This window comes from Vanessa cardui, chromosome 23 (genome assembly GCF_905220365.1).
Source record: "Vanessa cardui chromosome 23, ilVanCard2.1, whole genome shotgun sequence".
In the NCBI taxonomy this organism is placed as follows: Eukaryota; Metazoa; Arthropoda; class Insecta; order Lepidoptera; family Nymphalidae; genus Vanessa; species Vanessa cardui.
This window is the reverse complement of record NC_061145.1, coordinates 10545444-10562383: the sequence shown is the minus strand read 5'-3', so window position 1 is coordinate 10562383 and position 16940 is coordinate 10545444. Positions and strand designations below refer to the sequence as shown.

Sequence of the window (16940 nt, the reverse complement as noted above, 5' to 3'; positions counted from 1 at the left end):
ACTCGTGGGTCGTGCGTGTATAGTCCTTTGACGACCTCCATGAGTGGTGTTTACACCGGTTTTCATGGGGTACGCCACCCTGAGGTCCCAGGTTCGATTCCCGGCCGAGTCGATGTAGATTACCATTAGTTTTCTATGTTGTCTTGGGTCTGGGTGTTTGTGGTACCGTCGTTACTCCTGATTTCCATAACACAAGTGCTTCAGCTACTTACATTGGGATCAGAGTAATGTATGTATGTGATGTTGTCTCATATTTATTATTTTATTATACGAAAAGGAAAGATAAAATAAGCTAAGTTGTGTATAGTATGTAAAAAATATCACCAAATTCATCAAGAACGCAAGTGACAGTACAATTTTTACCCCCGTGACAACTCAAGATGCCCTTTGCCTCTGTCCGACCGGTGACGTCACTTTCTTTAACACGTCACTCATATTTAAAAAAAAAAAAAAGCGTGTGCGGCTCGCACCTCGGCGGCGCGGCGCGCGGGCGGCGGCGCGGCGCGGAAGGGGCGCGCGAGGCGCTCGAGAAGGCGCGGCCGCTTGGTGTGCGCGGCGTCGTCGGCGTCGGGACGCCGCTTGCGCCCCACCACCGTGCCCGTGGGCCGGCTCGGCTGCTCCGACACGGGGGCGCCGGCGCTGCCTGCGGGGACGGGTTAAAATCAATAACCTTTCGTATGTTAAATTACATTAGCCCACCTTGTATTACCTGTTATACCGGTAGCCGGTATGGTTAACAGACAGCCCAATTTTGAGACAGACTTTTATTGTAACTAGATTTTCTCCGTATTTAGTACGAATCAAGTCAATTCAAGTTATGAATGTTATTGTAAATTGAATAATCTTTATTCACTTTCAACCATTTCTATATAAATACTCAATCATAGCTAATATATAAACTTTCAACAAAGGGTACTTCAGAGCGAATAACAGAACACACTTAGCCATACCGGCTCCCGGTATGTCAACAGTTGCGGCCAAAATGTGTTTATACCGGGAGCCGGTGTTTCAACAAACAAGAGGATAATATTCAAATAAACAGATATGTTATACCCATACTAAACAACAGAAAAAAGTGTACCGCGCCGGGGACCGTTTATTTTACATTTCGTTAAAAATAAAAAAAAATAGCTTGATAAGAGCAATAAGTAAAATGGATAACTAGATGTTTTAATTACGCAAAACGTATTAGTACATAATTATGATGTGTTATAACGTATTACTACGTAAAACGACTAAAGGCAAACGTCCCAACTGGGACGTTTTCTAGTCTTCACTTTTTGCTCGTTAATGACATATCTGTTTACTAGAACATCATCGGATAAAATGGAACAAAACATAACCAGTTAATGTTGTCTTAAATTTTCGCAATTATTACACATTTAACGGGTCTACCCGTGACCACGAACACTGCAAAGTGCTCGAAAGGTCGGGATGTTTTAAAAATAATTAATATAAGCGATTCATCCGTTATAATTAGTTTTATTTAAACATCCGCGAGACGGCACTCACCGATCTCGGCGCGAGTCGGGCGGGGAGCGCTGCCACGTGACACGTCGTGCACGCGGTAGGAGCGGCGCGCGCGGATGGACCGCAGGCCGGTGAGGTAGGGGCTCTCGGGCGCGTCCAGCGACGACTCCGTGATGTCCATCTCCATGGTCGTGTTGTTGCCTGCGGGCGGCGCGCGTTAGCTTCACGTTAGAGTGGGGGGGGGTGTGTGTATGACGGCGGGGGCTGGTGTGGGACAGCGACACGTCGGCGGGGTCGTGTTGGGGGGTAGTGTGGGGCTCACCGGTGTAGTTGGCGAGCAGCGACACGTCGGCGGGGTCGTGTTGGGGGGGGGTGTGTATGACGGTGGGGGGTAGTGTGGGGCTCACCGGTGTAGTTGGCGAGCAGCGACACGTCGGCGGGGTCGGGTCGCGCGCGGCGGTAGGGCGACACCTTGACGCGCGACTTGGAGAAGTTGGTGTCGGCCTTCACGCGGCGCTCGTCTGCGGGCCAACGTCACACTACACTTATCGTCACTCCGCTCTCTGCCACACGCATTCGTCCGATGCTTTCGACTCCGTTCCAAATTTGAAAATCATAAGCTATTCTTTTATTAGTGACAATGCTTTTTTTAAATCGACTAAATATACACAATGCAAAACCAAATACAGGGTCGGAGCGAACCCACCAACTCATCAATAATTTTACCGCCAATCAAGTGACTTAGTATTTTTGTGTTCCGGTTATAAGAATGAGTGAACCAATTTAACTGTAACTAAAGACACAAGGGACATAATATCTCAGATCCCAGAGTTGTTGAATCACTGTAAAATGTAGTGTAAAAATAATTTCTTAATGAAATATAATCTGGCCCCAATTTCTATGGTGACCACTCACCATCAGGCGTATTTGCCCTTTCTATCTATACCAACAGAAGTTTTTTGTTTACTAATTAATTTTAAACAAAACAATCCAGATACATATCTCAATAATCTCATTATTCAATTTACCAAGTCTGATATATTTATCGAATAATATTCACCTTCATTTTCAATCTCAACGACGACTTCAATCTCGACATCCGTTGCGGTCTTGTCCTTCTCGTCTGGCTTGCTGGGCTCCTCTTGTACCGCTTTAAGGGTGTCCTTCTTGGGCGACTCCGACTTCTTCCCTTCCTGTACCTTTTCGATCTTCTTATCCTGAGGTTTCGGCGAGTCGGCCGAGCGAAGCTTGCGGTCCGTCGACAGAGCGTCGTCTTTCAATTTCAGCAGCTTCGACTGAAATATATTTAGATAAAAATAAACACCAGAAAATGTTTCTTAAAAGAAAGATAAGTTCTGATATTTCTGGATATGTAAGTTACTGTATTATTTTTAATTTATCAAAGCTTATGATACTGTACAGATTAAAAATAATTAATCTTCATATTTTAAGATAATTTTAATCCCACTTTCACTTTTTTGGTCTTCTGTCTCTTTCCATCCATCAATATCATTCACTCCATGTCGTTCATTCCCTTTCATTACCGAAAATAATATTATTATGAACAACATCTAATTAATTATCTGTTTGTTAATTAATGTTTAATCCTTTAATATACCACATTGTTATCAGCTATTAAGGTTAATCGAGATTTTAATTACTTCAAACTTTTCCACCTAGTATCCCTATAAAGCTAATTTATTTTGCTTCAAACATCAAATCATTAGCATCGGTATTTTTTCTCGCAAATAAAATTACAGATAAATTAGTTAATGTAGATAGGATTTCATATATTATCTTCTTTAATACTAACATAGCGAAGATACACAAAGATTAATGTGTTAATAATCATATCGAAAGTCATTACTACTAAGGCCTCAAGCTGTCTTTGTTCGAACGAAAATTAATAAAAAAATCTATAATGTAATTTATAAATATCTAATTATGTAAATAAGCAAAGCAGTTACACTTTTTTTCTTTGTCGTTACACGTGTTTCTACAGTTGACTTGAGATGTTAGTATGTGTGAGTAAAACCAAACTTGCAACTGAATGTAAAACCATTTCCACCCAATTATCTTATATTATGGTTACCCTTGCGATACCGATATAGTCTATTCTAATGGCAGTCAGAGTTGAGATAAACAAATTTTACATTTAAATATTACACGCAATTTGCCAGAAGTAATACTATATTTTATAAATTTTACACTAAATCCATAACATATATTATTTTAGTACTCGACCAATGGTATTAATTCAAGGTTAATTGATTTTTTTTACTCGTCCTGCCATAGAAATAGACTATAGAAAATACGCTTTTTTTGTTAGCATAGAGATTAAACGGTAGCTAGTTGTATTTTTCATATAAAGCTTAGATCTTAAGCTCTCATTTAGTTGAGAGTTCTCGTACATAAGCAGTAAGCAGTGACATAGAAGGCAATGATATCGGGACACAGGGCTCGCATGCGCGAGACAAGGAGGGCGAGTGTGTGAGCGAGAGGGGGCGAGTGTGGGAGCGAGAGGGAGCGAGTGTGTGAGCGAGAGGGGGCGAGTGTGTGAGCGAGAGGGAGCGAGTGTGGGCGCGAGAGGGAGCGAGTGTGGGAGCGAGAGGGAGCGAGTGTGGGCGCGAGAGGGAGCGAGTGTGGGCGCGAGAGGGAGCGAGTCTGTAAGCGAGAGGGAGCGAGTGTGGGCGCTAGAGGGAGCGAGTGTGGGAGCGAGAGGGGGCGAGTGTGGGAGCCAGAGGGGGCGAGTGTGGGAGCGAGAGGGGGCGAGTGTGGGAGCGAGAGGCACTCACATCGTCGGGCACGTAGTCGCGGTCGGCGCGGCGCTCGGAGGCGGGGCGCGGCGTCTCGGGCGTGCGCGCCGCCTTCACCTGGCGGCCGCACACGGGTTAGTACTCGAGCACTCGCGTTAGTGGGGACTCGGACATTGTATACACTTGTTTTAATGCTTAATTGCCGAACCTACCACACACCACGATCATGGATCGAATTGCTATTATAGATATCAAAATATTAAGCGATTTGTTTCATTTTTCGGTACTTCAAAAAACTTCTCTTAACTTTATTAATCACAGAAATTACTAAAGCAAATTTTCGAAAATAGTACCTTATACAAATAATTCTACTGCGATTGACATTACGTTCGACAATTAATGCATTTCAAATACCAGGACATACTTTCACCGGTGACAATTGATAACAACTAATGTTTCCAAACACAATTTTCAAATGTTAGTTTAATTCGGAATTTAAAATCCAAGTGCTTTAAAAGGGGGATTAAGACGAACACTTATTATTATCTATCAAAAACACAAAAAAGTAGTACTTACAGATGCATCGCTGAACCTTAACCCATCTCGTTACAAAAAATTTCAGCACTAACAAAAAAAAAAAAAACAATACCAATAACGACTTACCTTTACAACAGCAACATCGAAGACTAACCATAATTAAACACTAACTACTAGACCATCAGCTCGTATATATTTATATGGTATACTCCATTCATATCGCTGTTCTAATTTTTTAATTTTCCATCACGATTTTAGATGAAAGCTTAAGTGTTGCATATATATGTGATGTCGGTATGTGATACGGTAACCACAGTGGGCTCAGTGCGGGCGTCTGACCTGCGAGCGGCGCGTGTAGCTGCGACTGGGCACGCCCGAGGGCGGCGTGGGCGGCTCGAAGGTCTCCCCGTCCGAGTCCTCGTAGGCGAGCTCCGGGAACATCTCGTCTCGCTCCACGTCCGACTCCTGGAGCTCGTCCTCCGAACTCACCGTGTCACCGTTCTGTTCGCCGTTCGTCGCCGCGCCGTTTTCCTTCGATTTCGTCTCCGTTTTCTTTGACTTTTCCTCGGATAATTCCATCTGTAATTTATCGAACATTTTCATTTATAAGAGTCCAGTTTTGGCCGAGCAAATTTATTATACTAAAAGAGTAAAAGCCTGTAAATTTCTAACAGCTGGTCTAAAACCTCCTCTCCGTTTGAGGAAAAGCCTAGAAGCATATTCCACCACGCTGCTCCAAAACGGGTTGGGGAATTCACATGTGGCAGAATTTAGTTTAAATGAGACTCATGGATGTATCCTCACGGTGTTTTCCTTCGTGGTCGGGCTCGAGATGTTGGGTGTGGTTAACATTACATTAGTAAGTAGGAGACATATTACATCTTGATGTCTATGTTTGGTAGCGCATGGACTAACTAAGGTATAATTGATATTTCTTACAGCGCCAGTATGGTCGATAGTGACCAGTAACTATAAGGTGGCCAATTTCAAAGGCGTCCGATTTCATAAAAAAAAAATTACATATTCAACAGACAAATTTAATCACCATGTCGCGTCCCTACACAGATATATTTTTATTTGGATCTGTTTTTGCTCATATGTTTATCGTCTCACACACATTAATGCATGCCGACGCTTAATCGTGGAGGGGCGCGTCCTCGCAATCATACATCTATACTAATCCACTAGTGCTACATACCTTTCCATTCTTCTCTTTGTTATCGGTCGCCTTTTCTGTGGCGGCGTCTTTCTTATCTAATTGTTTTTCCTTTTTATCTGCAGTTTTATCTATTGGTTTTTCCTTTTTTTCTGTAGTTTTATCCGATGGTTTTTCTTTTTTATCTATTGATTTATCTATTGAAGTATCTTTTTTATCAGAGGTACTTTCGTTCTTTTCAGCACTCTTTTCTACCTTATCTTTTTTATCTATACTCTTATCTAAGCCTTTCTCAGGTTTCTCCTTTTTCTCGGTAGGTTTCTCCGCAACCTTCTCCGTTGATTTCTCAGCCTTTTTGTCGCTTTGGACGGATTTCTCTGCATTCTTCTCTGCTGCCTGTTTCTCTTTCTCAGCGTTGGCAGCTATTTTCTTTTTCATTTCTTTAACTGGACTGTCTGTCTGTCTCTGTAAAAAAATTTAAAAGGTTTATTTACATAATTTTATTTTCAAATCAATCAAGATGATATTATTTAAAATTAATCAATGTAATCATTTATACTGAGTTGATCATTTATCTGATCTAGATGATCATCGCCCCATTTTAATATACTCTTGACATATGGTTATCCGTTATTTAAAGGACTAGTATAGCGCGTGCTTTGCATTAACTGTTAATTTTTTTTAAAAAATCATGGATGACTGAATCGAGACGATCAGCTTATATATAATATAGTTATTGGTGCAGATTCGACCCTGACTATGTAACTGTTTGAGACTGGCATGTACATTAAAATTTATTTCTTTAATATTGATTTGAATTTAATGCGGGTAAATCCGCAGTACATAACTTGAAGGTGAATACCATTACAGTATATAAAAGATTATCAAAAGGTGAATGTATTAAAGATAGTACTTTGGCTCAGGAACAAAAATAAATAAAAACAAATGCCGTAATTCGAACCCACACTCGGATGCCACACGCCAGATGCTAAGCTCAGTAAACCGACTGCATCAAATTGCCCAGTGAAGCAAAACCTTCGTTTTTAATCTATTTTGTGGACACCGTGACCGTGAGGCGACGTGACACGTGGCACCGCAAAATTGCAAAGGCGCTGTCGTACTAGCTGAGTCTAGAATACAGTCTGGGTTTTAATCGTGTCTTACTAAATATTATAAGATTTATCAGTTATAGATGCAGCGCTTTCCGCTATTGTCATAACAAATAAGACTTTTGGCTAATTTTTATAATATACCACTTGTCGCCTGTGTCTCACGGTTAGTATAGCCTATGACTTTCTTTAGGGGGTTCAAACTTGCTTCATATCTATAAATTTCATGTAATTTGGTTCTGTATTTTTTTCGTGCAACACAGAGTCTACCCAGAGACCAACCAGTCCACCAAACAGCAACAGTTATTATAGTATTACATAAACGACATAAAATCTTAGATCCTTACGTTTACATTAAGAATACAGATCATTGGCAATGTACGGAATGTTTAAAGTTTTTGCGAAGTCTTTGTCTCTTCGCATTGGTGACCACTTACCATCTGGTGGTTTATTGGTCAGTACATTAAATAAGTAACAAAAAAAAACAATTCTATATTTATATACAAATTAAATATACCTTTTCTTTATCATCTCCCTTCGGCCCCTTACGCGTTACTATCTGACTCATGATTTACCTGAAAACAAAAATAAGCACAAATTAAAAAATCAACTAACACAAAAATCATATAATTTTTAACGATGTTTTTCCTTATACAATTCACAAATGATTCTTAGGAAACATCCTTCAAATGTCGTATATTATAAATATATAATACTTATGTACTCGTATTCGTCCCGGCTTTACACAAGTAGGATATACAGAAAATCTCGTTCTTTTTGGGACAAAGTTTCCTCACAATTAGTACAAGTAGATTAGCAAAGTATAGAAAACAAACACAATTAGATATTTTTATTTATGAAGAAAGCTATATTCAATGTGGATAACTAGTATTTGCAATTATGGAACCCTAGTTGCCACCCGCGGCTTCGGTCGCCTTTTCAGGGGTTAGTTGTAATATGGTAGGCAAGAAAGTAACCTATGTCCTTCCTTTGAGTTCAAGTTTGGTTCATACGACGACCTCCATGGTCTAGTGGTGTTACCGGTTTTCATGGGCACGCCACTCTGAGGTCCCGGGTTCGATTCCCGGCCGAGTCGATGTGGATTACCATTAGTTTTCTATGTTGTCTTGGGTTTGGGTGTTTGTGGTACCGTCGTTACTTCTGATTTCCATAACACAAGTACTTTAGCTACTTACATTGGGATCAGAGTAAGGTATGTGATGTTGTCTCATATTTATTTATTTATACCAAATTTCATCAAATTCAGTTCATTGGTTTGATAGTGAAATAACGACATACAGAGTTACTTTAACATATATAATATTAGTATAGATTTAATAGGCAAAAGCAATGTGTTTAAAACTTATAATCAACGTCACAATTTCAAGCAAACCAAATCAGTATCGTTTTACAATACGATAACAATTGCGAACGTGAGTGCGTTGGACAATTAAGCGCGCATCGGTCACTTGTCTCGCATGGATGCACACTGCACAACACACAACATACATATACGATGAACAAGCTATCGTTTTACACATAGATTTAATACTAGCGACCCGCCCCGGCTTCACACTTACGACATCAAACTTTCAAAATAATCAGTGTTTCTTTACTATATTGTCCATGTATTATATACAACAAACCTTCCTCTCGAATATCTCTATCTATTAAAAAAAAAATCAAAATCCGTTGCGTAGTTTTTAATATTTAAGCATCCATAGGGATATAGGGACAGAGGAAGCGACTTTGTTTTATACCATGTAATAACTTGTTGCTTGCGGCTTCCCTCGTGTTTTAGGGGGTTGCTTGCAACGTGCTACGCAAAAATGTACCTTATGTCCTTCCTAACAAAGGAGGCAATGTCCTTCTTAGGAATTCATGTCTGCTTCACGTCAAATTTCATCAAATTCGGTTCAACGGTTTGGTAGTGAAAGAGCAACAGACAGACAGAGTTACTTTCTCTACTAACATTATAAATATAAATTTTAACAAAAAAAAAAAACCGACTTCAAACAAAACACTAAATTAAAACAATAAAAATAATTGCGTATTCAATATATTTTTAGAGTCCTCTTAAGTAAAATGAAATGAGAAATATTATGACTACTTAAAAGTCGATTTACGATTACATAACGTAGTTATAGTTATTGTTATATTTGGAGCCGGTTTTTGAAGTCGGTTGATAAATGTAATGTTAATAGAGATTTATTTATCGGTATGATATAATTTGTAAGCATAAATAATCTATTACCAATTTAGAATGAGCTTTCAGGATGTACAATGAACTTGGATGGTACACTAAACTGTTTTTCGTGAAGACCAATTTTGCTGACTTTAGTCGACAAAAAAACGGCCGAACGATGCGCTTTTTACATTGCTTATTGAACATTTTATAGAATAGTTTAAGAGCTTAAAAGACTTACTAATATATATCTTTACTAATATTATGAACTCTGTCTGCTTTTTACGACCAAGTCAATTCAAGGAAATACGTAGACTACTTTTTTATACCTAAAATCTGACGTCCAACAACTAAAACGCGTGAAAGCGACTACTAGTTACACACCTAACGGTTAATTCACTACTTGGAGAAGAAAGAAGGAGGGGGGGTCTTGTGAAAAGAGTACCCTATGTTCCATTCTGTATACTATCACCGTGAAAACAAATAGGTGAGCGTAAAGTCGTGAAATTGTCACAAGCAAGTATTTTAACTCCATCTCAGCATTTATAAATAAAATTTTAACAAAAAGAAAAACCGACTTCAAACAAAACACTGTTTTAAAACAAATGAATATGCACGAAAAAGTAATAAAAATAATTGCGTATTCAACATATTTTTTAGAGTCTTCCTAAGTTAAATGAAATTAAATATATTAGACTACTTAAAAGTCGATTAACGATTATATCATGTAGTTATAGTTATTGGTATATTTGGAGCCGGTGTCAGCCAATAAAACCCTACAGTATATCTATCAAAAAACAATACGAGAATACTTTAACAAATATGACCCCACGGGACCCCACGGGAAGCACTACCTTTCAAACAAAAAAAAAATTATCAAAATCGGTCCACCCAGTGAAAAGTTATGAGGTAACAAACATAAAAATAAAAAAAAAAAAAAAAAAAAAAAAATACAGACGAATTGATAACCTCCTCCTTTTGGAAGTCGGTTGAAAATATCAAATCAAAAACCAAAACATGCAACTTTTGCATCACAATATCTACAAGTTACTGTATAGCGATAAAAATATAATAGAAATGATAGGTGATACAATATTAAATATGATATATGACATTGCACATTGTATGCCCTATATGTACAAAGTAAACGGAGACGTAGGCGTCGAATAGTTAATATTCATTAACCTAAAACCGGACTTCAGTAAGTTGTGAAATAAAATACCATTCTTTAATTCTGCAAAGTACATATATCTTACTTTATAAGCGATCGTGAACGAGTCATTGTTGGACAAAGTGTCCTGTCATACATTGTGGGTAATATGTACATATAGTATGACACAACTTAGACGTAGCATCGGCAAAATTCGTAAAACCGATCACATCCGAATTAAGTATGGTATCCCACATTATCAATGTTTATTTATTATGTGAATATGATCTTTACACAAACGCAATAACTTGTAATATCATATGACTTTATATATTCGTCGATTTACATGCACTTCTCGGGTTGAACTGACGCGGGAATCTACAGCGACGAATAGCGTCAAATGGCGCGATATAGAGCTATTTCTATTGGTTGTGTAAATCAGCATTAATCGGTCTTATTGAATTTGCCGATGCTACATCTAAGTTGTGTCGTACTATACGTATTGGCAGGGCTTTGTGCAAAACTATTTGGACAAGTACTACAAACTATTACTGTCAAACTATCTATATAGTACTAGTATAGTTATGTTACGGTTTAAAAGGTTACAGAGACATAATATCTTATTCCCTAAGATTAGTAGCGAACTGACTAATTAATAAATTTCTAACACTACCAATATATGGATAGTGACTAGTGACCCAGTAACGTCAAGGAGTCTACCTGTATAACCATTCCAAAAACATATATTGCAGTAATAAATTCTACCTCAAGGATACCTTCAGTGACCACAATCAATCAGGACAAGGATAATTCAGACTTAAACCGACGCATGTGTAAAATATACGTGGGTTTACGTGGGACATTTCGCCTTTCAAACTAAAAAGCAAAACAAACTCGGACATGTATAACTAAAAACTAATTAACATAACAGAATTTAATCCTATGTATTGCATAACGAGAGAGTCGAGATGGCCCAGTGGTTAGAACGCATGCATCTTAACCGATGATTTCGTGAAGGAAACCAATGATTTGTGAAGGAAAACATCGTGAGGAAACCTGCATGTGACAAATTTTATAGAAATTCTGCCACATGTTTATTCCGCCAACCCGCATTGGAACAGCGTGGTGGAATATATATATTACATACCTTCTCCTTAAAGGGAGAGGAGGCCTTTAGCCCAGCAGTGGGAATATACAGGCTGCTGTTGCTGTTGTTGCATAACAGTATACAACAAAGTCGCTAGCCGTCGTCTATACGCTTAGATAATAAATCATATTATTCATTAAAAGAGTACTTTTAAGAAAGAAACGCCTGGAGTTAGGCTCGGGTTCCATCATAGGACACTAATTACTGTAAATAACAGCATTGTAAATCTGTTTATTTGAAAAGAGCAACTATGCGAGTTTCTTGCCGTTTCTTCTCGCTAGAAGCCGCTTTCCGAAACGGTGGTAGTATTTAATTATTGACGATTCAAAAACGCTTCATTGTGAAGTTTGCTTGAATAAAATTGATTTAATTTAGATCTCTTAAACTATGAAAGGGATTTTAATAGGGTTTTCAACAGCTAACAGTGACTCAAGAGGAATTCACATGTGTATTGTAGGCATATTATATATGTCGGATTTTTTTTGTTCTTCAATTCAAAAGTTGTATATACTCTTATGGTATACGTCTGAAGGCGTGGAATACGAATAGTTAAAGGTAACAGTTAAGTACTTTGTGAGAAGCTTTTTTTTTTTATTAGGTATCTTATTGATGATCTTTAATGTTTCAATATATATAAAAATTTTTAATGATTATGAACTTATATAGACTACAGTAGATTGGAGACCATTGATTAATAATAATAATAATAATTTATTCTTTCCCTCATTACAGTTTAAATGCGTCTTAATGATAAGTACAATTGTGTGTGGGAAACAGGAGCCCAAACTACTAGACTAGTTATTTCTATTCCTAATTCCTACACAAAAACCGCTCACAATCCTTTTTAGCAATTAGCCTCGAAGTCTGTATAATGGACTTCGACAAAACAAAAAAACAAATATCATATTATATAAAATCCCTCACAACGATTAAACCCCACCAAGACAAAGATTGAAAAAAACAATAACTTCCATAGACCTTATGAAATATAGACATCGCTTCTGTATTTCGATATTTTTTTTGTACCAAACCAAACTAATATTTAAATTAATATTAATATAATCATAATTAATTTGATTTTACCGCTTTGTTGTAAATTAATTAATTGATATAATAAAAATTAATAATCTTTAACTGCAGACTATTCCTTATAACTAGTAAGTAAGCAAATAATCGAAAGAAAAGTGTCCTAATACAGAATGATTTAATTACCTATTTTAGCAAAAACTGAAACTTAAAAATTATATTGAACTGTCTATTAATATCATAACTCTTCGTCATACACGAATAGATACGTAGGGTGAACAAACTCGCTTACACACACTAAAGGAAATTGCTTGTGGGCTAAAAAATATGATTACTTGTTTTGTAAAATAACATAATGCTATTATTTTTGGAAACATATTATATTACATTAGTAATTATGCAGTACAGAGTACATAATAATTTAAATCTATACTTATATTATACATAGGAAAGAAAATCTGTCCGCCTGTGTGTGGCGCTTAAATTGATAAACCGATTTTGATGAAATTTGGAACTTGAAGTACTCTTTGTTTTACAGAGAATCTTTTTGGAAATTTGCGCGGCTGAAGCCTCATATTCAGCTAGCATATGATACACCAGACAGTCACAATATACAACATTTTGTAGGATCTGAGGCGAAACAAAAGATAAATAATCCGAATAGATAGTAACAAAACAAAAACGAAATACAAATATAATAAATAATGATTTACTAAACAGAAGACATTTTACTAGACATTTACAGCGCGCTAGCTTTGTAAATTCTTACGCAATTAAAACCGTGGAATTCGCAGCAGACTATTCTTCGAAGCTCTTACAACCCTAACGCTCGAATGAAAGGGTATAATTATAATAACGCTACCCTCCTAGACCATTTTGAAAAAAACTATCCAATACCTAGATTGCATACATATATAATGTTTTATTTCTTATTATATACGATCGAGTTCAAAAACCTCAATATTAACGCATTCGCCTTATTAGACGAACGTTTAAAAAAGTTGAAGTCAAGGTAATTGGGGTACTGGCTCGCTTTTGATAAAGTACATATATATAAAATAAGAAAAATAAATCGTTATTCATTATGATAAATTATTAATATTTGTAATTATAGATAACTGGTTGTTTCTTTCGACTTCACTCGCAATTTAAATGTAACTAGTTATTTAATAAAACAATATATTAGTGTGCTTTCTTTACGCCATATTCCATCAATGCTATAGCCGTCGATAAAACAGTATTAGGCAGATTGCGCTTTTATAAAGACTGCTATATTTATATCTGTTTCTTTTTTGATATATTTATATTCCAACCGGAAGTAACTTTACATACGTTAAGGTTGAATCAAACATTACAAAAGTGCTTAAATAAATCTTACGTTACTTAAGTATATTTCGAGATGATTGTACAAACGAGAAACTATTACAGCACTTGAATGAAGCATCTAAATATTTGAACAAACTGTTTTCATTAAATTTTACAACCAAACTTTCCGACTCAGCAATGTTAATTCATTTAATAAGAGCTTGATTTATTTTTTAGTTGCATATTAAACAGGCACTTGGTGGTAGGTCTTTGTGCAAGCCCGTCTGGGTAGGTACCACCCACTCATCAGTTATTCTACCGCCAAATAACAGTACTCAGAATTGTTGTGTTCCGGTTTGAAGGGTGAGTGAGCCAGTGTAAATACAGACACAAGGGCCATAACATCTTAGTGTCCAAGTTTGGTGGCACATTGACGATGTAAGGGATAGTTAATATTTCTTACAGCGTCATTGTCTATGGGTGATGGTGACCACTTACCATCAGGTGGCCCATATGCTCGTCCGCCAACCTATACCATAAAAAAGGCAAATATTTCTCTAATCTTAATAACTCTTTAACTTATATCTTTTATCAAATATAACTGCATAGACGATAAAAAAGTACACATAGTTTGTTAACTATCCAAAAGGAAAAATATATTTAATTTATTTATATACAGTCACATACATATTTTATTGTTAGAAAAAGTAACTGCGTACTGTGTACTTTAGCCAGACGGAGTAGCAACTTTAAATTTAATGATCTTAAATAAAAAACATTTCAATTTACGAATAATTTCTTGAAAGTTTGTTAATTTTAAAAATATATATAGATGTAATAAAATGTCTACTATTGCTATATTGCGCAATCGAATATAAAGCTTGATAAATACTGCAACATCATCTTTGCTTGCTATTAAAACATCTACAAACAAATTTCGCTTGCAATTTCATTGACGAGTAAATCGGACATCAAGTAATGATTTTTTTAAGTTTCACAATTTACCTTCTCGTTATTTACTCATTAAGTACTAACTTTCCCTCGAGGATTCATCCGAATTTGCGAGAAGTGGAGTCAGGTTTTAATTCCTATATCGTTCTTTGTACTTTGTCAACGTTTATTAAAAAATATATGCTCAGTCCAGATCAGTTATGTAACTAGGACGAAATTATCTGTATCGTCAAGAACACCTACCCTTAGAACCCGCCATCTCGCACAAAACTAATCGAATAATAAAATGTATTTTATAAGAACTTATATAAGATCGATGTTGATTTATAAACACATACAGTCTACAATTCATTCAAATCGTTTTGTTTTTTTTTTTTATAAATCGAATAAAAACTCGTTTCTTAATTATATGATCGACCTATCGCTATCCCTTACGCATTGTACCACACGACGCACACACACAAACCGAGTACAAGTCGCAAGGGCCGTCATTAGCTTTATGAGCAGATGTGAGTGATCACTAACACAAGTGTAAATTTAGCCACGATAGATTGAGTGGAGACTGTATAATTTGAAGGCCACAGTCATTGAAGTGGGGTACCTCCAAGAATTCATAAGTTAATTATAACATTTATTTTCATTATATTCTAAAAAAATATATGACATACCATTTCAAATGTCATGACATCTCATGTATAGTAAATAGTAATACGACAGGTTATGTGTGAATATTTTTTACTAAGTAGCTACCGATTGGTCGGATTCTTTACGCTCATTAAATCTATATGTGTATATTAGCGAAATACCACTCACTGATTAATTACGATATCTCAAACTGTAACACCTCTAATTTTAACAGGTATGTTTCCTTAGAGGGTGTTGATATTCACTATGGAACGAATTATATCCCTAAGGATTAAACGTCGCACGTGACATTTGCGAAATAATCTATGCCTTTTTGGCACAAATAAAAGCCACAAAAAAAAGAATTATACGGAGCATTATAGTTTGTGTTTCGTAAATGTCACATAATTAAAGCAGCAGGTTTAGATAGTTTTAAATAAAATTTAATTATGTTGTTTTAACAACATATAGTGCTTCTATTTTTTAAATTAAATATAAAACAAAGTCGTATATCTGAAGTGTCGTAGTGCGTAGCATACTTGTCTACAAATATATCCGTTTTGTTTTTTATTAACATAGGGCTACCTATACTGGGGCCCCCTTATAAATAGATTGGCGACTAGAAACAGCACAGCAGCCTTCGCGGTAAAATATTTAGACAGTGGACTATTGACTGTTGATATGGCTTGCCTTTAAAAAAGTCTTTATCATTTTAATATGAATTTTCGATAGAACAAAATGTCATACAAATAGTTACATTCGAATAACATAAATAAACACAAATTAAGAACATATTTATTTACGCAACAGTCTACCCTAAAAAAGGTTTATTTTTTTACATTTCAATCTAAGCAAACATGCAAGGCACATGTTTCAAACACTTGAAATGACAAACAACAGAACAATCATAATATCTTTAAACATGTGTAGCTACCTACCGGGGTATCCTTTGCACTTGTCTAACCAAACCTATTGCTGAGTGTTGAAATATATCTAACAGTGGTACTAGAGCCGTCTAGATAGGTATTATCAGACATCATTACTTGGTGGTAGGGCTTTGTACAAGCACGTCTGAGTAAGTACCAGCCACTCATCAGATATTCTACCACCAAACAATAGTAAGCAGTATTGTTGTGTTCCGGTTTGAAGGGTGAGTGAGCCAGTGTAACTACAGGCACAAGGCATCTTAGTTCCCAAGGGTGCGATACTGATACCAAATTTACTACAGATTTAATTTTATTCACAACATTACATTAGACTTCTAAAATCAGCGTTTCTTTACTACATTGTCCATGTATTATATATGCAAAAACCTTCCTCTCGAATCACTCTATATATTAAAAAAATCTAAGGATACATAGGGACAGACAGCGGTAAGCGTCTTTGTCTTATAATAAGTAGAGAAGAAGATAAAAAACGTGATAATTTCATTTAACTACTTATATATTTCAATTTCATTTCCAGAATCGATATTAAAAAGTCAATAACAAGTATCATAAGTTTTGTTCAAACTTTTCAATAATA

The 16940-nt window shown here is 36.4% G+C and overlaps 1 protein-coding gene across 4 annotated transcripts in view; it reads right to left on the bottom strand.

The window, feature by feature from the left end:
- The window catches only part of LOC124539864 (late embryogenesis abundant protein At3g53040-like), a 28636-nt gene that overhangs the window by 285 nt on the left and 11411 nt on the right, over positions 1 to 16940 (bottom strand). Inside the window, exons 2-9 of one of the 4 annotated variants that reach the window (XM_047117221.1) lie at positions 7546 to 7603; positions 5962 to 6384; positions 5103 to 5342; positions 4266 to 4343; positions 2531 to 2765; positions 1878 to 1991; positions 1513 to 1671; positions 471 to 643 (exon numbers count right to left, since the gene is read on the bottom strand). In XM_047117221.1, coding sequence (XP_046973177.1) covers positions 471 to 643; positions 1513 to 1671; positions 1878 to 1991; positions 2531 to 2765; positions 4266 to 4343; positions 5103 to 5342; positions 5962 to 6384; positions 7546 to 7596 — 1473 coding nt within the window. In that variant the 5' untranslated portion in view covers positions 7597 to 7603. The remainder of the gene's footprint in view (positions 1 to 470; positions 644 to 1512; positions 1672 to 1877; positions 1992 to 2530; positions 2766 to 4265; positions 4344 to 5102; positions 5343 to 5961; positions 6385 to 7545; positions 7604 to 16940) is intronic. The other 3 variants (XM_047117223.1, XM_047117222.1, XM_047117224.1) reach the window with 3 other exon arrangements.